This window comes from Nicotiana sylvestris, chromosome 10, assembly GCF_000393655.2.
Source record: "Nicotiana sylvestris chromosome 10, ASM39365v2, whole genome shotgun sequence".
Classification (NCBI taxonomy): Eukaryota; Viridiplantae; Streptophyta; class Magnoliopsida; order Solanales; family Solanaceae; genus Nicotiana; species Nicotiana sylvestris.
In genome coordinates, this window is record NC_091066.1 from 4762116 (window position 1) to 4785607 (window position 23492).

The following is a 23492-nucleotide window of genomic DNA, read 5'->3' on the forward strand; positions in this document are numbered from 1 at the left end:
GCTTAACTTCAATCTAAGGGCAATTTTAAACCATAATTCTCGTTTTTACCTTTTCTCATAGCTTCACGTGAAATTAATTCTAAGTCATAATAAAAACAACAACAACAATCCAGTAAAATTACACCAGTGACGTCTGAGTAGGGTACAATATACACATATCTTACCCCTACTCTAGAGGAGGTAAAGAAGCTATTTCCGGAAGACCTCAGCTCAGATACAATAGATCTGTGACAATAAAACCCTAAAAATAATCAGCAACGTGAGAGAGAACAAATAAATGGAAAATCAGTAACACAAATATTATGCAAAGGTGTGAAACACAACATAAATAGCTAGTAGTGCTAGACAAACACTATCATACTCGTCGGTACAAAGAGGAAAACCGCTCGACTACCCTTTAACCTACAACCCTAATGCTCGATATCCACACCTTCCTATTAAGAGCCATGTCCTCAGAAATCTGGAGCCGCGTCATGTCCTATCTGATCACCTCGCCTCAATACTTCTTGGGCCGCCCTCTACCTCTTCTCATACCTGTCAATGCCAACTGCTCACACCTCCTAAGCGGGCATCTAGGCTTATGCTCTGCACGTGTCCGAACCATCATAATAAAAAAACCTTTATTCTAAAAAAATTGGACACTTAAAGTCGCTAGACCTTCGTTAATGACTTAAATAAATTACAAACACTTAAATTACAAAGATAATTCCAAATAAGCTTCTAAATTGGGCAAATAAAATTCAAAACTAATTTTCCCCTCTTCCCTTCAACACCTCAGTTCAGTTCCTACATATAGATAGCCTTTTTTATTCTTGCAAAGAAATCGCCGTAATATCGAATTCAATCAGCAGCTCAAATGTTGAGAGTTTCTTCTTCTTTGCATATTCCACCAACAACTGGAATACCTGCTCATTATTTCGCTCTCTCTTTCTTGAAAATCACATCGCCGTTAACTCCAACTTCTCGCAAATTATCGGTATTTACCCGTTTAGCGTTACTTCACTCGAAAACGCTGTTACCCAATTCGCGTAATAATATCCAGTTTCCCAGCTTTAAAAAGGTGTCAACTATGTTGGGTCAGGGTCATTCTTCTTCTAAATTTATTACAGGTACTGTTGATTGTGCTAACCCTATATTTTGCATTTCTATTTTTGTTATTTGTAGCTGCTGCACTACTTTTTATTTGTATTTGCATAATATTGGCATGCGATAGAGTTTAAATGTAGTAACGTGGTCAGACCATTCATATAGCGGACCCCAACTTGTTCGGGACTGAAATATAGTTGTAGTTCTTGAGGATTCATATAGCATACCCCAACTTGTTCGGGACTGAAATATAGTTGTAGTTTTTGCATTTCTATTTTTGTTATTTGTAGCTGCTGCACTACTTTTTATTTGTATTTGCATAATATTGGCATGAGATAGAGTTAAAATGGAGTAACTTGGTCAGACGAGGATTCATATAGACTTGTTTAAGACTGAAATATAGTTGTAGTTTTTGAGGATTTATATAGTGGACCCCAACTTGTTCGGGACTGAAATATAGTTGTAGTTCTTGTTGATTGTAAATGATGCACTATTAAAGGGGAGACCCGGTGCAACACTAAAGTTGCTCCGTTGGTGAAATGTAGATCAAAATGGAAGGAGGTACAGTTGCTCTTTTTGGTGACATGTAGGCAGTAGTGGAGGGGATTGAAAAAATTCAAACTTGCGACCTAAAGCAATGTTAGAACTACCTTTGCCGATATAAGGTGATTCAAAAATTAATATATATACAAAAAAGCAATTGTTTTTGCCCTTTTTGTGGAGTACAGCTTTCCAATGAAGGTGAAAATAGAAATGGGCTTGTAGAAATATCAGGGGAAAGCAACAAGGCTTGCAGTCTAGTGGTACCAAAAGTTTCCACAACTATTTTTTATTGTTCGAACCCTCTCGTCACATTATAATTTTTGATATTTGTTGTTGATGCACTTTTGAGAGAGCCTTGGTTGCAAGGTAGGTCAAAATGGAAGGGGGTAGAGTCAGTTGGAAGAGCTAAGTGTGTTGAAGTGGTTCAATTGAATCTCCTTTGTCGGAAAATTAAACAGTGCAAATTAAGTGAACAATCTTTTTAGTATATATGTAAATTATTGAATCCCCTTGGTAGTTAGTGTATTTACTCATTGTGCAAGTTTGCATTTTTTCTGAATCACTGGGTAGAGTTGCTCTTTGGTGACCTATAAGTCATGGCTCAAGCTGTAGAAACAGGCTCTTTGCAGAAATACAAGGGCAAAGCAACATGACCTGTAGTCTACTGATACTGGTAGAGATTTTTCACACAATCAGTGTGTTCGAAACTCACCATCCCGTTTTACCCTTCCAGTTCCCTTCCCGTCTTCCTAAGTAATTACAAATAAAGGAAGGGGGGGAGGGGAGCCAGCATAGGGTATAAGCTCACCATGCCCTTACTCTGGCACTGGTTCGCAAGCACTTTTGCGCGGGTTAAGCACTTTAGCTGCTGAATTGTTGGAAACTAGAGTGGGATCTACAATAATAGGTAAAATCATGATTATTTGGTCAACCAAATAACCTTATTGTTCTAGATTTATTATATCAGTTTTTCCTGTCTGAGGTCCTGTGGATTTTGAGATTGTATACTGGTTGTTCTAGATTCTGAAGGGTGAACAGAGTTTTTTTTCCTTTTCTTTTTGCTATCCTCTGATACACGCTGTTGCTACATCTTACAATTTATAACTTTCAGCTTCATATAATGCTGGGAGTGGTCCTGGAGGCAGTTCTGGAGGCGGTCGGGAGATATTAGTACAGCATTTACTTGTCAAAGAAGATGACCAGAAACTTTTACTGGAGCTTCTGAAAAGAACTGTAGAAGGTTAATTTTCAATTTTTTTGCTTAGTGAGCAAAGCCCCAGTATTAAATTTTCCATGCTAAGTTATTCAAATGAGTCAATGCCATGATTAATTTGAAAACTGGTAAATTAGTATTAAAACAAATTTTTCTTGATGCTTGTACTTTCAGATATATTGCTGACTGAATTGCTTGTCATATTCAGGAGAGGATCTAAGTGATCTGGCCGTTCAGTATTCCCTTTGTCCATCAAAAGAAGAAGGGGGAATGCTTGGTTGGGTGAGAAAAGGGCAAATGGTATGCTTATGATTATGTCTTCAAAAGTATCGTTCTTCATTTTCTCCCTAACTGGGGCTCTTGACGATGGAAATCAAAATTTTCTAATGAACTTCATTTCTAGAATGTTATCTTTCATATTCACAGGCCTTTAGATGATAGCAACAAAATTATACACATGCTGTCTTACAAACATTTAGATGGAGATTTGGCCTTTCTTATAATTTTTAATTTCCAACTTTATTAAGTACTTCTCTTGTTTTTCTATATTAAAAGCTGCATTTCACTCACGTGGATCCCCATACTTTAGTTGACTTGCTTTATTTGTTTTGGACATGGTTGTAATGTATTTTTATTGTTAAAATTATAAGGTACCAGAATTCGAAGAAGCTGCATTTGGTGCACCACTGAATAAGGTTGTAAAGTGTAAAACTAAGTTTGGATGGCATTTATTGCAAGTTCTATCTGAGAGGTAATTGAAGAAACCCTACTTCACTTCAACAGCTCAAGAGCCTTGTCTCTTACTTGTTGTTACTGCTATGTGCAGAGAGGAATCTGTACTTGAACACATCCAACCCAACGAGTTTCATGTGAAGCTGCAAGATCCTTCTTTCCTGGAAGAGGCTCAATTGATTGATGTTCGAGAACCAGAGGAAGTGTATGAGCTCATTTTTCACTATTTTGGCAACTCACTTGCAGCTTCTCGAGCTTTAAATTTTATTTTTTATTCCCGACTTTACATAGAAAAGCCTCCCAGGATTCCCATAAAAATGTATACAACATGGTTACACTATTCGTTTCTGCTTTGTGTGTTTGTGATAGGGCCCAGGCTTCTTTACCAGGATTTCAGGTTCTTCCTCTTCGCCAATTTGGAAGCTGGGGACCAGAAATAACAACTAAATTTGATCCTCAAAAGGACACATATGTCTTGGTTAGTGCATGTTCTTCACTCAGACTGAAGTTGAGACATTAATTTGATTTTTACCTTCAGGCATGTCTGTAATGGTGGTTTGGTGGGACATGCATATCAATATATATATATATATATATATATATATATATATGTGTGTGTGTGTGTGTGTGTGTGTGTGTGTGTGTGTGTGTGTGTGTTGTGTGCGCGCGCATGCATCTGCAGGCTTTTGGGGGCTATGAACTTCTACGAATCATATCTTAGGAGATGAAAAGTTATTTACTTGTAGCTAATATCGTAGGAAATAACTCTCGAAATCATTTCACTTTCTTCCTTACTCCTTATACTCCTTATAATTGAAACTTTATGACTGTCTACCGTACAATTACTGTTCCATTCCCTTCTTCCCACTTCTCATTTCAGTGAGAGGTTTATGAGTTGCATTTTCATCTTTTCTCGGCTTCTTTCTTGTCTTGATTTATTAATATCTATGCATAAGCATTACGCCTGATACACGTATCGTGGTTACTTGTGGAATGGGGACAGAAACAGGACACATATGTGAAGGTAGCATGCCAGATAGGCTTCTTTACACAGCTTAGAAGTAGGTTTTTGTTCCTTGGGCCTTAAGATAAGAGTTTCTCCCTTAAACAGAAGTGTTGAACTCAAGATACTGACTGCTTATTTTGTAAATTGACGTGATAAATTATAATTGAAAATTATGCGCAATAGATGTTTGGATATTGATAATCCAAAATTATGTTTCTGTTTCTCTTCTCAAAAACTTTATTTTATGTCTGTTATGCAGTGTCATCATGGCATGAGATCACTACAAGTCGCCAAGTGGTTGCAGACACAGGTAGGATCTTTATCTTCACATTTGTAATTGGGCGTAATGTCAAGAGATAAATGTGTCCTACCATGGAACATTTTTGTGTTTCTATTATTCTTCTAAGATGCAAGGCATATATTGGAACATTTGTCTCTCATATCCGTAGATGAAGATGGTAGCTCTGCTTGTTAATCGTACTTTTTGGGTGATGCTTCCATGTCTTTATGTAACCTGTCACTTTTTCGCTCTTCTCATGTTGACTTCAAGGCGTACTTGTGTATATAGTGTTGTGTATTAGGGAAAAGCTGGGGTTTGGGTTGGAGAATAAAGTTTACAGAAACATCTCTCCAATTGAACGAGCAAAAAAGTCTAAAATACCTGTTTCTAGAATTATTTATTTTCACAGCATATACATACGAAAACTAGGTCATTCTAAGAGATGCTGCTTTTAGTACCTTCATATAATGTCTAACCTACTGCTAGCCAAGTGCATTGTCTTCTGGCAACTTGTCATGAATGCAAAAGCTATTAACGTACTAATTGATTTTCCTTTCGGAAAGGAATTTGACTTAACAAGCTTTTCTTCCACCAGTTCACCTAAGAGGAAGAAAAGGAATTAGTGTATCAGCTTCTGATTATAGCACATATAGCGGGTGTATTTTGTTAGCGGGTAAAAAATCCCACCTCCAGAGGCCTATGCTATTTCGTTCAATATACCCCAAAATGCATGTTTGAAACACATTTGGTCCTCTTTAGTGCATTGCATGCTGTGACATTGATCTAAGTGCAGAAGAAAGGCTATACTGCAAAGAAAGGCTATACTGCAATTCTGTCGTTATACTTCGTCTATTGATGAACCTTACAACTGTTGCTTCTTTACGTTCTTTTTTAATTTTCAAATCCCAGGGATTCAGGAAAGTATTTAACATTGCTGGAGGAATCAACGAATATGCTGTCAAAGTTGATCCATCGATCCCAACTTACTGAAGCTGGTTCTCTTCTAGTTCTCATTACCTTCCGCTCTTGGATCCTTTACGTCAGAGGTCATGGTTTTTTCCCTTTGTGTCGGAGCTCTTTCTCCTGTCAACTCACCTGGTGACTGAGCTCAGTTGGTCACAAAACCATTTTGTTTTCGATTGTCCAACAATTTTCGCTCAAACAGACAGCTTTTCTAGGGATAACAGGCAGATCTTTCTCGAGAATTCAGATCGACGTGTAGGTTTTGGCACCTTGATGTCAGGACATATATTTTTGCACTATCAAACATTAAATCATGCAATATGCAATGGATTTATTCTGAACTGCATCTTTTGTTACAGTTTCTTTAAAGTAAAGCTGTACCAAGGATTATAAACTTTAAGTTCTGCAGTTACAGTCTAATGATAAATGAACCTCCCTTTACTTGGCTCAAGTTGTACAGCAGATTACTCACCTAGAGACTACTAGGGATCCAGTTACCTTGTGTTTTCCCCTACCGGTGTTCGGTATCCTCTTTGGGGCCTCTATTAATTAGGATTCGCGCTATGTAAGGCCCATAAAAGAGGGAAGTACTCGTGCTAGGAGTTTTTCCATTTTCAAGGCCACCACAATCCTGTGGTATCCTATTCCCTTGTATTATGCAACATAGGCATCTTTTTGTGGAGAACTCATTTTGGTTCAAGAGCATCCATTTCTTGAGCTGTTCAAGATGGTGAATTTTGAAAAACAAAATATATGTCAAGCACAGAGCATAATAATATATTCAAACCTCTTTATAACAGCCTCATTTGTTTCGTTTTTTTTTTTTGTTGCTATTATAGCGAAATGCTGTAATAGAAAACATATATTATAACATAGTTTAAAAATTGGTTCTATAAAAACTTAGCTGGCTATTATATAACGATGTTGTTATAGACTGATCTGACTGTATAAGCAGTTGAAGTGTAATTTCCAAAAGCGCATTCAAAAAGAAATTAAGAAGTTGATGAATATGAATCTAAGTTTTTAATTGAATTACAAGTCATAATATAATTCATGCCATATATATATATATATATATATTTTGGCATTCCGCTAGGCAAGCGCCTAGGGTTAGTTTTTTATTAATAAAAAGAAAAGGAAAATACAACAATTAGGAAAAGTACAAATAAGGGGGACAATAACACCGGTATTGTTACCCATATGCCTTGACTATATAATCACTCCTCTACGCCTCACATTGCCTTATGATGGCAGCCTCATGTAGAGGATTCATGGTGTAGCTGCCGGCAAAGTCTCACGAGGGCATATAATCTCATAGCCGTGTGGATATTTTTCCAAAGGCATAGGATCAAGGCAACACTAACCGGGCTAAACCTTACCTTACTAATCCTATTGAGACAAAGAAAATCCTATTGGATATTAGCATATGTTAACTATAGAAAATCCTTTAAAAAAAGTGTGAGCTGTGTGTAATAACTTTTATTCCCCCGCTAATAAAAAGTCCCAAACTTGTTTCCTTCTACACAAGTTTTTCAACAACACTTTTGGAAATTTATAGAAAAGGTATTAAACTTAAAAAATAATTAAGAAAAAAGAAAAAAAAAATAAAATCTCTCGAATTTAATTGTTTTGTCCTACAATCTCTCACAATCAATCCTAAAACAATTACCTCATCACTCCAACACCCCTAACCTTCCTTTTTTGTGTTTGTGAAAAAACTACACCATTAATGGAACTCTTTCTCTAACAAATTTTTTCTTTTTTTTTTAATTCCCTCAAATCCCCATTTTTCCCTTTCTTGCTCTCCCTTTGGGCCACCCCATTCTCCATTCATTCATTCATTTCTAACATTTCCCTTCCTTCTCCTTGATTTCTCTATAGATAAAAATAAATAATAATTAAAAAAATAGTTTGGATTTTTTTCTTGGCATTTTGTCCCAATGGGGGGTTGTTGCTCAAAGGCAGAGTCTGATCCTGCACAAAATTCTAATGAAGAAATTGCACAATCATATTCAAAACAAGGAGAATCACATGCAGGTAATCTTAATTTACATTATTTTCATGCAATATCACCCTATTGCATATAAACACAACACAATATATTACACTGATAGTTTTCAACGAAATAGTGTCGGATGACATCTTTTGTTACAAACATAAAACATACAAACACATACATGCATGCATGGCACGCATGTATGTGCATGCACAAAAATGTATATCCGTGTGCATACAAAAAGAAAGGGCAGCCCGGTGCACTAACCTCCCCTTATGCACGGGGTCTGGGGAAGGGCCGAGACCATAAGGGTCTATTGTATGTAGTCTTACCTTGCATATCTGCAAGAGACTGTTTCCACAGCTCAAACTCGTGACCTCCTGGTCACATGGCAACAACTTTACCAATTACGCCAAGGCTCCCTTTCGTACGTGTGCATACACAATAACAAAAAAATGTATATGCGTGTGCATACACATATATTATATTATATTGATATTTTTTCGACGAAGCAATGTCTAATGACATCTTTTGTTACAAACATAGAACATTCAAACACATACATGTATGCGCAGTACGCACGTATGTGCATGCACAAAATGCATATGCATACACATTATATTATGCTGAAAATTTTCGACAAAGCAATGTCTGATGACATATGGTGTTATTACATGCAGGAAATCATGACACCACACCATCAAAGATTCCACCTCATGCATCACCAAACCATTCATCAAAACCATCTAAAGCAGCCCCAATAGGGCCAGTTTTAGGTAGACCAATGGAGGATATAAAAGCAACATATACACTAGGAAAAGAGCTAGGAAGAGGTCAATTTGGTGTAACACATTTATGTACACACAAACAAACAGGAGAACAATTTGCATGCAAAACAATTGCCAAAAGAAAATTGGTAAATAAAGAAGATATTGAGGATGTAAGAAGGGAAGTGCAAATAATGCATCATTTGACAGAACAACCAAATATTGTGGAATTAAAAGGGGCATATGAAGACAAACATTCTGTACATTTGGTCATGGAATTATGTGCTGGAGGTGAACTTTTTGATAGAATTATTGCTAAAGGACATTATACAGAAAGAGCAGCTGCTTCATTGTTAAGAACAATTGTTCAAATTGTACATACTTGTCATTCAATGGGAGTTATTCATAGAGATCTTAAACCTGAAAATTTCCTTCTCCTTAGTAAAGATGAAGATGCACCTCTTAAAGCTACTGATTTTGGTCTTTCTGTGTTCTACAAGCAAGGTAACAACATCTACTACTCTCTCCTTTCGTTTCATTTTATATGATACTGTTAAACTTGTTACGGACAGAGGCGGCGCTAGAATTTCAAGTTTATGAGTTCGGAATTCTAGTCGTTTTAAAACTACTGGATTCTAAATTAATAATTTATATATATTTAATGAATTTTTTAAGACAAATACAGGGTTCAGCCGAACCCGCTCGGAATACTCTAGCTCTGCCCCTGGTTACGGAGTTCAAGAAAAAAAAAAGAGTTTTACCAAACTTCGAGATTCTTAAGTGGAACACATTATAGAGCAAGCCGGTGCACAAGGCATTCTGGATTCTTGTAGGGTCCAGGTGGCCGCATCTCAAGGGGTGTGATGTAGACAATCTACCATAATACAAGCATTAGTGACTGATTCCACGGTCCGAATTCATGACCTATAGGTCACATGGAGAAAACTTTACTGTTGCTCCAAGACCCCTAGCCCGAACACATTATATTTTGAAATTATGCTTTCAGAGTTTTATATTTATTGAAATTTTAGTGATTTTGTACTTATATTTATGTTCCGTGTCGAAATATTGGGTTCAATTGAACTAATGAAAAGACATTATATCCACCTTTGTTTGACACAAAAGCTAAACATGTAGCTTTTTGGCATGTTAATTTAATAAAATTTTGCTAGTCACATGACATCAATCTTACGTCAAGGCTCCCCTTAAAGTATAAACATAGCAAATTTGTAAAAGAGATATAGTAGTGGAGAAATCATAAAAAAAGAAGCAGTCACAATAGCCACAAAAATAAGATAATTAGCCCAAACAATTATGCGTTAAAAATTTAATACTTGTTGAAATTTTAGTGATTTTTTTAGTTATATTTATATTCCATATCGAAATTTTGGGGTCAATTGAACTCATAAAAAAAGGTTACCCCCCCTATGTTTGACTCAAAAGCTAAACATATAGTTTTTTGTGTGTTAATTTAATAAAATTCTGATTTTTTATTTTTATTTTTTATGCTTAACTTTTTTTTTTTTTTTAAATTTCTCAGGAGATGTGTTTAAAGATATAGTGGGCAGTGCATATTACATAGCACCTGAAGTGTTAAAGAGAAGATATGGTCCAGAAGTTGATATTTGGAGTATTGGTGTCATGTTATATATTCTTCTTTGTGGTGTTCCTCCTTTTTGGGCAGGTAAATTATATTTAATTACAATATAAAGATATTTTACGCTATCAGTGCAGTTTAACAAATGAGAGTAAATTAGTAAGTATGTATCAATTTTATCAAAATTATCACTTGATGTTAGTTATTTTATTGTGTAAATATTTTTTACGGATCTTTATACAAATAGTCGATTGGATTCACTGTTTATTTATCTTAGTCGGTATTCATAGAGTATACATTGATTATACATGGTTATACAGATATTATGCTTGGACTATATGTATTATGCATCGGTCAACTATTTTAAATTTAAACGGATGGATGGTTATTTAAGTTAATTCTTCTATTTTTATTGCATAAAAATTTAACCTCATGGTATAATGATGGTTTTAATTTATTTTCAGAATCTGAAAATGGAATATTTAATGCAATATTGAGGGGACATGTTGATTTTTCAAGTGACCCTTGGCCTTCAATTTCTTCTGGAGCTAAGGATCTTGTTAGGAAAATGTTAAATTCAGACCCAAGTCAGAGATTGACAGCACTTCAAGTCCTAAGTAAGTTTATTTAATGTGTAAATTGTTATATATTTAGCCATTTTGAAAATAAATTTTCCCATAAAACATTAAAAAATATTTAATTTGGAGGAATAGTTACATTTTTTTTAATTATTTCACGTCAATTTAATCTGATGGTATAAAAATATGATTATATTTTATCGACAGTGGCGGAGCCACCTTAGTCTAACGGGTGTCAATTTGACACGCTATCGCCATAAAATTATATTGGTTATCTAGGTCATTACTTTTATGTATATAAACTATAGGGATAATGCATAAAATCCATCCCATCCTATGACCCATTTATCAACTACACACCTTTTCTTTTCGGGGGTCCTATTACCCCGTGAACTTATTTTTACCATAATTGATTTAACATTATATGTTGTTTAATCAATTGATTTAACATTATTTTTACCATAATTGATTTGACGTGTCGGGTTTAATTTAACATATAATGTTAAATCAATTATGGTAAAAATAAATTCAGGGGGGTAATAGAACCCCCGAAAAGAAAAGGTGTATAGTTGGTAAATGGGTCAAAGGATGGGGTGGATTTCATGCATTATCCCTAAACTATATATTAAATTCCGTTAATTTCTTCTTTATATTTTGACATCTATTAATTAAATTTCTGATTCCGCTACTGATTATCTAAATAAGCATGCATTTATATGTATATGAATTAGATCATCCCTGGATAAAGGAGGATGGAGAAGCACCAGATACACCACTTGACAATGCTGTTCTCAATAAGCTCAAAAACTTTAGAGCTATGAACAAGTTCAAGAAAGTTGCTCTTCGGGTAAAGAATTTTTACACTATCAGTATGATTTAAAATGTTACATATAGCAGGTTAATTACTCTATTTCCCCGACAAATTATGCTTGTTAATTGTTACCCCTCTGTCCCAATTTATATGACATTTTTCGCTTTTCGAGAGTCAAACAAGAAAATTTTGTTACCGCAATTTATTCGTATGCTCTTTTTAAATATTTTAAATTATTATTAATTATTGTGCCTTATAATATTTTTTATATAGTTTCTAAATATGTAATTTTTTTTTTTTTTAAAAACTTAAAAATTATATATCTGAATTGACAGTCAAAATAAAGAAGTTTGACTTTCGAAATACGAACTGTGTCACATAAATTACAATGGAGGGAGTAATATAAATAATTATGACCTATTATTGTAGGTAACTTAACCTGATGGTGTAAAAGTTAGACACCATTAATGAAAAAATAAATTCATTAAAATATTTAATTGGAGAAATTATTGCAGGTAATTGCAGGGTGCCTCTCTGAAGAAGAAATTATGGGATTAAAGCAGATGTTCAGAGGCATGGATACTGATAATAGTGGCACAATTACACTTGAGGAATTAAAGCAAGGATTAGCCAAACAAGGGAACAAATTATCAGATTATGAAATTAAACAATTAATGGAAGCTGTAAGTTCCCTTAATTTCACATAATTTTTCAAAAATGAAATAGCTTTTTAATATTAAAACATTTCATTTTAAATTTCGTCCACTATAATAACGGTAAAGTTGTTCCCCTGTGACCTATATGTTACGGGTTCAAGCTATGAAATTAGCCATTGATATTTTCCCGGATCCTGCATGAACGCAGTATGCTTCGTGCACTGGACTACCAGTTCACTATAATAATTGAAGAGGAGCCTCGGAGTAACAGTAAAGTTATCTCTGTGTGGCCTAGAGATCACAGGTTCAAACCGTAAAATCACCTACTGATGCTTGCATCAGGGTAGTCTGTCTACATCACATCCCCTTGAGATTTGCATGAACACATATGCTTCGTGCACTGGACTGCCTCGTCAATTATAACAATTACTTTAATGTGACAATGAATATGTTTGTGACCTTTAGTGAGTATTTTGTAAATAATTTTTTTTTTTAAAAATTGAACCAAATTAGAATTTTTTCTATTTTGGAAAATTGACCTTTAGCTTTGGTGTAACCGTAAAGTTATCTCTATGTAACCTATAGGTCACGGGTTCAAGCCGTGAAATCGGCCATTAATATTTTTCCGAACCCTGCATGAACGTAGTATATTTCGTGTACCGGACTGCCCCGTCCACTATAACAATTAATTTAATGTGACAATGAATATGTTTGTGAGCTTAAGTGACTATTTTGCAACTAAATTTTCTTTTAAAAATTGACCAAATTAGAATTTCCTCAATTTTGGAATTTTTTTTTCTTTTTTTTTTTTTAAAAAAAACTTCTAAAGCTAATTATTGTGATTGTATATTATTTGAAATAATTAGGCTGATGCTGATGGAAATGGGACAATTGATTATGAAGAATTCATCACAGCAACAATGCACATGAATAGAATGGACAGAGAAGAACATCTTTACAAAGCTTTCCAATACTTTGATAAGGATAATAGCGGGTAAGTACGATCTGATTGTGTAAATATTTTTTAGCACCGTCAATATTGAGCCGTTGTAACAAATTGTGTTCAACATTATCTTATAATATATTTATTTTTAATTGATCAGGTATATTACAATGGAAGAATTAGAGCAGGCTTTACGAGAATTTGGTATGAATGATGCAAAGGATATAAAAGAAATTATATCTGAAGTTGACTCTGATAATGTAAGTAAAATATATACATATATCCATGCATAGACATATAGATCGACTATCTACATCACACCCTTTGGGGTGCGGCTATTCCTCCGAACTCTGCATAAATACTGAATACTTTGCGCATTGGACTGTCTTTTTTTAGACATATAGACAGACGACTTTAATAAATTGAACCTGGTAAATAAATAAAAATTAAAGAAACATATTTTTCAATTTTATACGACTTTTAGGGTACGTCCAAAAAAATTCCTAGAAATTTATATTAAGTGATTATATATAGATGATTCATATAGCCGATCGGATTAATCTAGGATAAGGCTAGACTAGTTGATTAATTGACTATAATCATTATATTAGTTCATTTTCCTTTATATTGTCTACAAGTCTAAAACAGAACAAATATAAGGTTAATTAAGTGATTATGACTCTAATCATTTATAGTTCTGTATTTAACAAATATTTATCCAAAAAATTAAAGTAGAAACTATATTTTTTTGCAGGATGGTCGTATAAATTATGATGAGTTTGTTGCTATGATGAAGAAAGGAAATCCAGAAGCAGCAACAAATGCAAAGAAACGAAGGGAGGTTTTCGTCGAGTAAATTATTGTTGTTGTTATTGTTGTTGATATCAGAAAATTCGAAAAAAATAATTAAAAAGAATTAACACTATATTGGTGTCTTCATTGAGGGGAGGGAGACCAAATTTCAAGAGAGTTTCAAAATTATAGATGCTCTTGTATATTAATTAAGATGTTAAAAAAATACAATTGAAAAGAAAAATAAGATAGTAGAATTGAGGGATGTATAGTTGGGGTTTGAGGGTAATTTTTTATTTTTTAAATCCATGGTTGTTTTGAGTTGGAAACAATGGGTTCTTTAATGTATTGTCTATATATAATATTATATATAAATACATGTGTATATATATTTTTTGTGCAATGCTAGAAATAGATACTAAGTGTTTTTAATCAATGACGTTTTCGATATTATTAATTTGATGAATTACACATCAAGTTATTGGGAGAAATTTAAAAATAGCTAGATTTACAAGTGGTCATTCAAAAATAGCACAATTTCAAAAGTAATCGAAATTTAGTCACTTTTCATGTAAAGATAAATCTGGAAAAAAAAACACTATTCAAAATCCGGAAAATACTCCAGCATAATATACCGAAATTATTGGAACTCCAGTTAGGGTTGTGCACGGATAGGATCGGATCGGATTTAGCACATTTCGGATTTCGGATTCTAGAAAATGCAATCCGAACTCGATCCGAATTATATCGGATTGGATCAGATTTTAAAGTTTGGATCGGATCAGTTTTCGGATCGTATTATGCCTCAAAGTTGCAAACTAATATGTATATATTCTTCGTAAAAGAGGCAATACATTAAGAAAAATTCATGTTTATGCAATTATGAGAGTACTATGATGCCAATATAGCTAAATCTAGCAATTGTAAAGGTAATAACTTGGAGGAAGATGTAAAGGAAGTCTAACTATCCGAAATTAAAGTGTAGTATTTATACATTACCTAATAATTTCGGATTTCGGATCGGATTGGATTAAAATATACCAATCCGAATCCGATCCAAAATTTTAATAAACACAATTCGAAATCCGACCCAATCCGAAATCTGAAATCCGAAATTGAATGGATCAGTTCGAATTTTGGATATCCGATCCAAATGAACAACCCTAACTCCAGTATATATTCTATCGGTTCATCATAATATGCTGAAAGTTCATATACAGATGCTCCAATCTCCAGTATATTATGCTGGAACTTTTCGCGTGTTGGAGTTCCAGCATAATATGCTGGAAGTTCATACACAGGTGCACCGATCTCCAGTATATTATGCTGGAACTTTCCGTGTTGCAGCAAAATAGTGGCTATTTTTGAATAATTTTCTACTTATTGAACAACAAGGAAGACGTTTAATATTTCTAAGAAAATCCAATTCGAAAAAGTTTCAAACCCATGCTAAGAAATAATATACAAATGCAAACTTATTTCAAGAGTCAACAATCAAGTATTGAAAATTTGAAATGCATTGTTTTATGCAGTAAACTAGAGGCCAAAAGGGTGAAATTCCTCCAAGACAAACTTATTTTTATTGCATATTAAACTATACCGAATTACCGATAAAGTAAAAAATTCTTATATAAATAATGTATACAACTGATATTTTTAATAAATTGAAGGAACTTTTTCTAAAAAGTAGGCAATGATGTGCATGCAATATAGCGTAAAAATACCACGGGCTAGCCAGTTTTCAGACTGGTAATCAAAAAATAGTCAGTGTTTGCAAAGTCATTATAAAATAATCATTGTTTTGTTTAGGGGTGTACATAGATCAGGTTGGTTAGGGTTTTTCAATTACCAAACAAACCAATTGTGTCGGTTATTAAATCTAGAGACCAAATCAAATCAATAAAAGTCAGATTTTTTAATCTTGGTTTTTCTCGGATTTTTCGGGTTTTCGAGTTATTTTGGGTTTTTTTCTTCATAAAGTCTTCATAGCACAAAATATATAATTTGTGCTCCAAATATTTCTTTGATCCTAGTAAGACATAACTATATAAGTGTAACGACCCGGCCGATCGTTTCGTGAATTATAGCTCTATTTCCCCCATTTCTGCTTCTTTATGTGTTGTTCAGCTGTATTGTGTAGTATCGAGTCAGTTGGTTCGGATTCGGAGTGGATTTGGAGAGGAATGAGACACTTAGTCTCTTATTTAGAAGCTTAAGTTAGAAAAGTCAACAAGATATTGACTTATGAGTAGATGATCTCGGGTGTGAATTCTGGCAGTTCAGTTAGCTCCGTTAGGTGATTTTGGACTTAGGAGCATGTTCGGAATGTAATTTAGAGGTCCGTGGTAGATTTGGACTTGAATTAGCGAAATTAAAAATTTGGCGTTTCTCGGTCGACAGTGAAAATTTTGATATCGAGCTCGGAATGGAATTCTAGAAATTTGGGTAGGTACGTAGTGTCATTTATGATGTGTGTGCAAAATTTCAGGTCATTCGGATGAGGTTTGATAGGTTTCGGTATCATTTGCGGAATTCGGAAGTTTAGAGATTTTTAGGCTTGAATCCGAGGGTGATTTGGTGTTTTGATGTTATTTGGAGTGTTCCGAAGGTTTGAATAGATTTGAATAGTGGTATATGACTTGTTGGTATTTTTGGTTAAGGTCCCGAGGGCCTCGGGATGGATTCGGATTGTCAACGGAAGGGTTGGAAATCGGTTTGAGCAGTTGAAGCTGCTGCTTCTGTCATTTCCGCACCTGCGGATTGGGGACCACATGTGCGTGGTCCGCAGAAGCAGAATTGGACCGCAGAAGTGGAGAAGGACCGCATGAGCGGAAGTTGGACCGCATATGCGAGCCCGCAGGTGCGAGGCCTGGGGAGCGGGTACGAAAGTTGGAAATTTAAGTGAAATGCGCAGATGTGGCGTATGGACCGCAGGTACGGTCCCGTACGTGCGTGATTTTGGCCGAAGATGCGTAAGTGCTGGGCAGAATGTATAAAAAGGCCCCTTCGCGAATTTTTGTCATATTTCACCATTTTTCATCCGGATTTGGAGCTTTTGGGAGCAATTTGAAGAGGAATTCAAGGGAGTTTTCACTGAGGTGAGTAATTTGAGCCATAATACTCGTAATTATGGTAGTCTTCTATGGTTTAATCATGTAATTAGTGGTGATTAAGGGTGAAATGAGGGGTTAGGGCTTGGGATTTTGGAGAGTTTTGATTGAGGGTTTGAGGGGTCAAATGGAATCGGATTTTGATAAATCTTGTATGTATAGACTCGCGAGTGGAAGGAGTTTCTAGTTGTGCAATTTTTGTCTGATTCTGATACGTGGGCCCGGGGGTCGGGTTTGGGTGAATTTCGAGATTTTGAGTTGAATTGCTAGTTTTCATTTGGAATTGATTCCTTGGCCTATATTGATTGCATTGTATTGCTTTTGGTTAGATTCGGAATGTCTGGAGGCCGATTCCAAAGGCAAAGGTGTAGTAGAGTAGAATTTGGCTTGGTTTGAAGTAAGTAACGCTTCCAAACTTGGTTCTGAGGGTTCGAAACCCCGAACTATGTGTCATATGATTACATATTGAGGTGAGCAAATGCCAAGTGATGGGTGTGTGGGCGTGCACCGTAAAAATTGTGGCCTGGTTTATTCCATGGCACCGCTTAGTGACTCTTTCTTGTTGATATCTGTGTTGTGATTATATGATTAAGGAAATGAACTGTAAATCATGCTAATTATCATGTTAGGCTGCATGCCAATACTGTTGAGACCCGAGTGGTCGTTTCTTGCTGTCATCTTATTAGTTTCATTGATATTCTGTACTCAGTCTTGTTCATGCATATCATGTCATGTCTCAGTCTCAGTTGTTGTTATTTGGCACATTATATCATTGTTTCGGGCTAGTTTCATGGCATTGTGAGCCCGTGTGTGTGTGTGAGCTGGAGAGTGATGACTGAATGAGGCCGAGAGCATGATTATGAGTGACAATTATGGGATCGGGCTGCAAGCCACAACAAATTATTGATTATGCGTTCGTTGGCTTGTTAGAGCACTTGGGATGAAAGGAGACCCTCCAGAGTCTACACACCCCCAGTGAGCGCGAGCGATATTATTGAGGGATGAATTTCCCTGGACATGGATTTGTCCGAAGTATTGATACCTGGAGATGGGTTTCTTCTCAGGGTTGGATTACACTTGTTCCTCGGTACCGGTTGACTAGAAGTCAGTGTTGTATATATTCCGGGATGGATTTCCCTAGTCTGGATGGCCATATGCGGTAACGAGTAGTTGAGCAGTTAAGAGTAGGTGTACACGGTGCAGTCTCATACATTTTTGGCATTGACATGTAGAGATCTACTGAGCTTTATACTTTACATCGTTCGGATTGGTACTTTGCTTTACTATTGAGTTGAACAATTAAATTACCAGCATGCCTACTTTACTTTACAATTTAAATGTGTTATAATTGCTGAAGTTTAGTTCGTCACTACCTATCAGTCTATAGTTTGGACTTCTTACTTACTGAGTTGGTGTATTCACGTTACCCCATACACCTTGTGTGCAGATCAAGGTATCTCAGGCCACTGTAGCGGCTGTTGACTACTCAAGTCGCGGATTATCACCGGAGATAGCGAGGTAGCTTCCTGGCGCTCGCAGTCCCGTCTTTCTCCTTTTTTTTTTTTTATCTTCATTCTAGTATACTTTGGCTACTTTTAGACTATTTTTGGCCTTGTTATATTTCAATTCAAATTGTAGTATTGCTCATGACTTAGTAACTCCCGAGTTTGGGCTTTTATTTTCGCATTTTGGTTTTTGACTTTATATCTTTTATGAAATTTCAGTTGAAAAAGATTGTTATTTAAGTTTTAAATGAAATATTGAACTACTTTGGAAATGTGTCAGCTGGCCTAGTTTCATGATAGACGCCATCATGACCGGGTTGGTTTTGGGGTCGTGACAAGTTGGTATCAGACCCTAGGTTACATAGGTCTCACGAGTCATGAGCCTAAGTTAATTGTTTGCATTTAGTTACATTTTTCCGCATATTTAATATTTTAAAAATCATGGAAAATACCCTAAAAATGTTCAATTTCATGCATTACATTTTTAGGTTGATATTTGCATTTTTAGGTTTAAGTTGTTAATTAATTGCATTATTGAGCAAAAATTGCAAATATGGGTCATTTTACATATTTAACTTTAGTTTTAATTGCAAATTAGTAATTTTCTTCCATTTGTTTTAGGTTAATTAACTATTTTAGTGACAGAAATAGATAATTATTTTAATTCTACATATTAGATTTTATTTAGGATTTAGTTTAGGTTTTAATTTAATTTTATAAATTAAGAAAAGAGAAAGAAAAAATCAAGAAAAGGGAAAAAGGCTGTCTCAATGTTTGGGCCCAATTTGCCCTTAACCCAAATTTTGCTTTAACCAGCCCCAGCCCAGTCCCCATACCCGGTCCAGCCCCACCCTTTACCCAAAACGACGCCATTTTGCGTCTTCCAATCTTAACCGTTGATATTCGATGATCCGACGGCTGGGAACTGACCCTCATCTCCCCATATAAGTGTCCTAAGACCCCCCCAAAACCCTTCAGACCCTCCCATTCCTCTCGTCTCTCACTTAACCCTAATCCTAGCCGCCCTAAAATCCTTCATCACCCGCCGCCGCCCGCCGCCCACCAGAAATCGCCCCACGGCGGCAAACCGTCACCAAATAACCCCAAATTCACATCCCATACTCCTCACATCAGCCTAATCACCATCCTACCATTAATCTTACAAAAATCCCAATAGATTCCTCTCAATTTCAAATCTAAAATCGAGAAACCTAACTTCTTTCCCCTTTCCTGATTTTCGTGCTTTTCCAACTCGATTTGGCCTAAAGCTTACATTAATAGATTTCTCTCAACAAGAGCAATCGATTGATGTCAGTTTTGAGTCACTCCGAGGTCATCAGATTTTGACTGACTCACCAAACTCTGGCCAGCCTCATGGGAAGTCATTTTAGGTTTAATTTTCTTCCGTTTAGTACTTTCCATACCAATTGTTGTTGTTTCATTTTTATTTGTTTATTTTCTTTTATTTTTTCTTAAATCTTGACAATAGAATGTGTTTAATCCTTAGGTTACTTGGTAGTGTAGTTAGTTTAATTGTTAATCGCTTATTTATCAGTTAATCTTAGGTGTTTAAGGTAATCATATCAGTTTTCTTTATTAATGCAGTAATTCAGCTAGGTTTTTTTAGGGTAATAGTTTGTTTCTGTGTTTATTTGTTTCTGATACTTGTTTTTATTATGTGATGGGGAAGGTTTGATTGCTAATTAGAAAGTAAAGGGGGTTATTGGTGATAAACAAAGTTTAAAGGGGGTCAATTGGGAGGTAAAAATAGGAATTTCAGATAAGGCATTAGGAAGTTTCTAGATTTGGATAATTGTCCAAATTTGTTGTGAAAAGATGTTGAAATTGAATAGAACTGGACAACTGTCCATTTTCTGTTAAAAAAGATGCTCTTTTCCTGAAAATTAGGGTTGGTTGTAGAGAATGATTCCCTTATCCTTAGGAGCACCTGGCAGATTTCATTCCATATATATATATATAAGACCCTTCTCTCTCTCAAAGGACACGAATTGGACACCTAAAAAACCTCTGAAAATTCAACTTCCTTTCCATCATCTTTTAAGATTAATTTTAAGACAGATTTCAGATTTGAACCCATCTTTCTGAAAGTAATGAATTTCCTTCTCATTGAGCAATGATCTTGCATTAGATTTTCATTGGTCTTGAGATTACAGTTGGATTTTTGGTTTCGAAATCAAGGCTTAGTCTGCTGTCCTCCAGTGTCATTTGCTAGGTTGTTTGAGCTGTCCTTTAGCTATTTTTCCTGTTATTTGTTGATGTTACTCGTTGATTTCAGAGATATCTTTCTTATTCTATTCACTTGCTGTATCCAGGTACTCCTTTGAACCTTGAATAGTAAATGGAATGTAAACAAGTTTGTGTGGAAGATGTACTTGTGCTGTGAAATCAATGAAGTTACTCATGTTGAACTTTAGTTTTCATGTTCTTTTGAGTCATCTAGCTCTTTCCTTTAACTTCTTCCTTTTTTAGCTCTTACTTAAATATGATAAATTTGTTATGTAAGTCAATGATTAGTTGGATATTCAGTATCAATGCTTAGTAATTCATCCTTCATGTACTGGATCTGCTTGAAAGTTTAGTTTGTTGAGGACAAATGTATGGTGCAAACAACTTGTCTTTGTCTGTTCATCGAATTGGGTATTGACTAATATGCTGGAAATGATTCATTTGTTAAGTTTGAGGGATCAGTTCTGATGTTCCAATTTCATGTACTCTTAGGAAAAGAAACTTCATGTTCAATTACTAAATCGTCTTTCAAATTTGTCTCCTTAGCATTCATGTTTCGCTGGTGTGACTGAATTGATTGTAATATTGGACATTTAATTCACAGTTTTGTTCCAGTTTGAGTAGTTGTTAAGTATTTGTGTTAATTAACAATTCTTGTTACAGTCTAAGGAAATAACCGGTTCTTATGGGTGAGAAAGTTCTGCCCATATTGTCCCTCTATTTGTAGAGAGTAAGGAAGAGATAGACGGTGTGGGTAACGCCAGATTCGTTTCTAGTACCTTAGGTAGAATGCTTTTTGATTGGAACTTTTTAAAATATATACTACCCTTATTAGATTCATTGTTAGAAAATTTAAAATGTTTAGTTTAAGTTTATTTCTAGTGATTATTAGCCAAAAAGGAAAGCAGCAAATTGAAATCTTGGAAAAGATGTGTAGGCTAGATGTTAGAAGATTTTGGAATGGAATAAGCCCATCGCACTTTGGGCTTTTTAGTTGAATGATGGTTTTATTTTTAATCTCAAACTCAGGAAAGAAATAAATCATTAATATTCATAGAAAATACTTTAGGCGCGACTTAATCTATCATCATGATTGTGTACACGTTCGCGTGACATAATTACGATTCTAAAAACAAATTCGAGATATGCGTTCGCGTAACTTTGACCAAATCTTTTTAATATTAATAAAGCACGATTAATTGTGGACATGTACACATGACATGATTCTTGACGCGCTAAACAAAATGAATACACGTACGCGTGATTCGTTTCAAATTAAAAGAGGTAAAAGGTAAATGTACATAGGTTTTAAAATGAGTAATTAAACAAATTGATTAAACCAGGTATGATTAAAGCAGCCGTGATAAAACCACGGAACCCGAGAATGCCTAACACCTTCTCCCGGGTTGACAGAATTTCTTACCCGGATTTTTGTATTTCGCGGATTGTAAAACATAGTCAAAACTTTCTCGATTCGGGATTTTAAACCGGTGACTTGGGACACCATAATATAATCCTATTTCGATCTATGCTTGACTTTATTGTTTGTTGATATTACAATAATATAATCCCATTTAGATTATTATCACTTTAATTGGAAAAACTCCCATATCCCCCATCGGGATAAAGGAGGTGTGACAACTCTGACGACTCTACTGGGGAACCAAACCCAGAATCTCTGGTTCAGGATTCAAAATTCGAGCTTGTTAATATGATCTATGCTTGGCTTTATTGTTGATTTTACTGTATTTGTGGACCTAATATGCTAATTTTCGCTTATTTACCACTTTGTTATTATTTGAACTGTATTAAACTGTCTTTTGACGCCTCCCTTCTAAGTCTTTTAAAAATATGGTGCACACGTACGCGTGACCCACTTTTCTGTTAGAAGTCATACCAAATAGAATGAGGCTTGGGTCAGCAACAAGGCCGGGTAGACTTTCGTGCTCCCGGTACGTTGCCCCCATCTCGGCTCGAGCTGTCCGCTCGGGTAAGCCAGATCTAGAATGCAACCCCAGGTTAAACCTAGAATAACATAGCCTCATGCCGGATCCCTAGTTGGAACATTTGTTTTCATCATGTGCATTTGACCTTGGGGACTCAACACAGGGGTTGAATCCGTCTAGAGGTGTACCCCCAAAGTGACAGACCATCCTGATACATCTTACGTGCTATGTGTATATTTATTTGTTTCTGCTTGCATGTTGAATGACCAGGAAAGGAAAATCAAGAGTGAGATGGGAAGGAAATAAAGCCCGGTTCTGAAAATCTCGGTATTTGAAAATATCCCAAAACTTTGCCGCAATTTTTCAAAAAAAAAAAAAGTAAAAAAAAAGAAGAAAAAAGAGTCCTTTCAAAATGAGTCAATAGCATGTTTCTTCCGATTATGTCAAAATTGACCAAACTACGCAGGTCTGATTCGCACCGGATGTGGGCTACACAGGCAACCTACATAAGGTTCGGCCTCATTTTTGCAAAATTAACCAAATAAAATAAAGTGTAGTCTAGTGCTTTGGTCAAAAGAATAAGCCGACCCAGCTTCAATTATGTCTTAAGTCGTTCTTCCGGGATAGCCTTAGAGCATCTTTCAATTGTCAAAGGGCTATTTTCATAAAGAACGGATAAGTCTGTCAGTAAGGAGTCATTTTTTCATAAAGTACCGTCCCC

At 35.4% G+C, this 23492-nt stretch overlaps 2 protein-coding genes across 2 annotated transcripts; both read left to right on the top strand.

Annotated features, from left to right (window-relative positions):
* The first annotated feature begins 698 nt into the window (after positions 1–698).
* Positions 699–6164, top strand: LOC104237153 (rhodanese-like/PpiC domain-containing protein 12, chloroplastic). Its single transcript, XM_009791242.2, has 8 exons — positions 699–1109; positions 2741–2869; positions 3051–3142; positions 3493–3593; positions 3669–3779; positions 3944–4052; positions 4840–4890; positions 5770–6164. The coding sequence occupies exons 1-8, from the start codon at positions 857–859 to the stop codon at positions 5848–5850; spliced, it is 927 nt and encodes a 308-aa protein (XP_009789544.1). The 5' UTR covers positions 699–856; the 3' UTR covers positions 5851–6164.
* Positions 6165–7546: 1382 nt separating this feature from the next.
* On the top strand, positions 7547–14315 carry LOC104237152 (calcium-dependent protein kinase 34). Its single transcript, XM_009791241.2, has 9 exons — positions 7547–7860; positions 8500–9090; positions 10127–10270; positions 10648–10800; positions 11493–11608; positions 12088–12255; positions 13095–13222; positions 13332–13431; positions 13926–14315. The coding sequence occupies exons 1-9, from the start codon at positions 7764–7766 to the stop codon at positions 14025–14027; spliced, it is 1599 nt and encodes a 532-aa protein (XP_009789543.1). The 5' UTR covers positions 7547–7763; the 3' UTR covers positions 14028–14315.
* Positions 14316–23492: the final 9177 nt, after the last annotated feature.

Excerpts from the sequence above, each read along its gene's own strand:
- LOC104237153 (XM_009791242.2), top strand. The coding sequence starts at position 857 with ATGTTGAGAGTTTCTTCTTCTTTGCATATTCCACCAACAACTGGAATA. Across the intron at positions 4,053-4,839 it reads AAAAGGACACATATGTCTTG|TGTCATCATGGCATGAGATC; the intron begins GTTAGTGCATGT and ends TCTGTTATGCAG. Across the intron at positions 4,891-5,769 it reads CCAAGTGGTTGCAGACACAG|GGATTCAGGAAAGTATTTAA; the intron begins GTAGGATCTTTA and ends TTCAAATCCCAG.
- LOC104237152 (XM_009791241.2), top strand. The coding sequence starts at position 7,764 with ATGGGGGGTTGTTGCTCAAAGGCAGAGTCTGATCCTGCACAAAATTCT. Across the intron at positions 10,801-11,492 it reads GACAGCACTTCAAGTCCTAA|ATCATCCCTGGATAAAGGAG; the intron begins GTAAGTTTATTT and ends TATATGAATTAG. Across the intron at positions 12,256-13,094 it reads TTAAACAATTAATGGAAGCT|GCTGATGCTGATGGAAATGG; the intron begins GTAAGTTCCCTT and ends TGAAATAATTAG.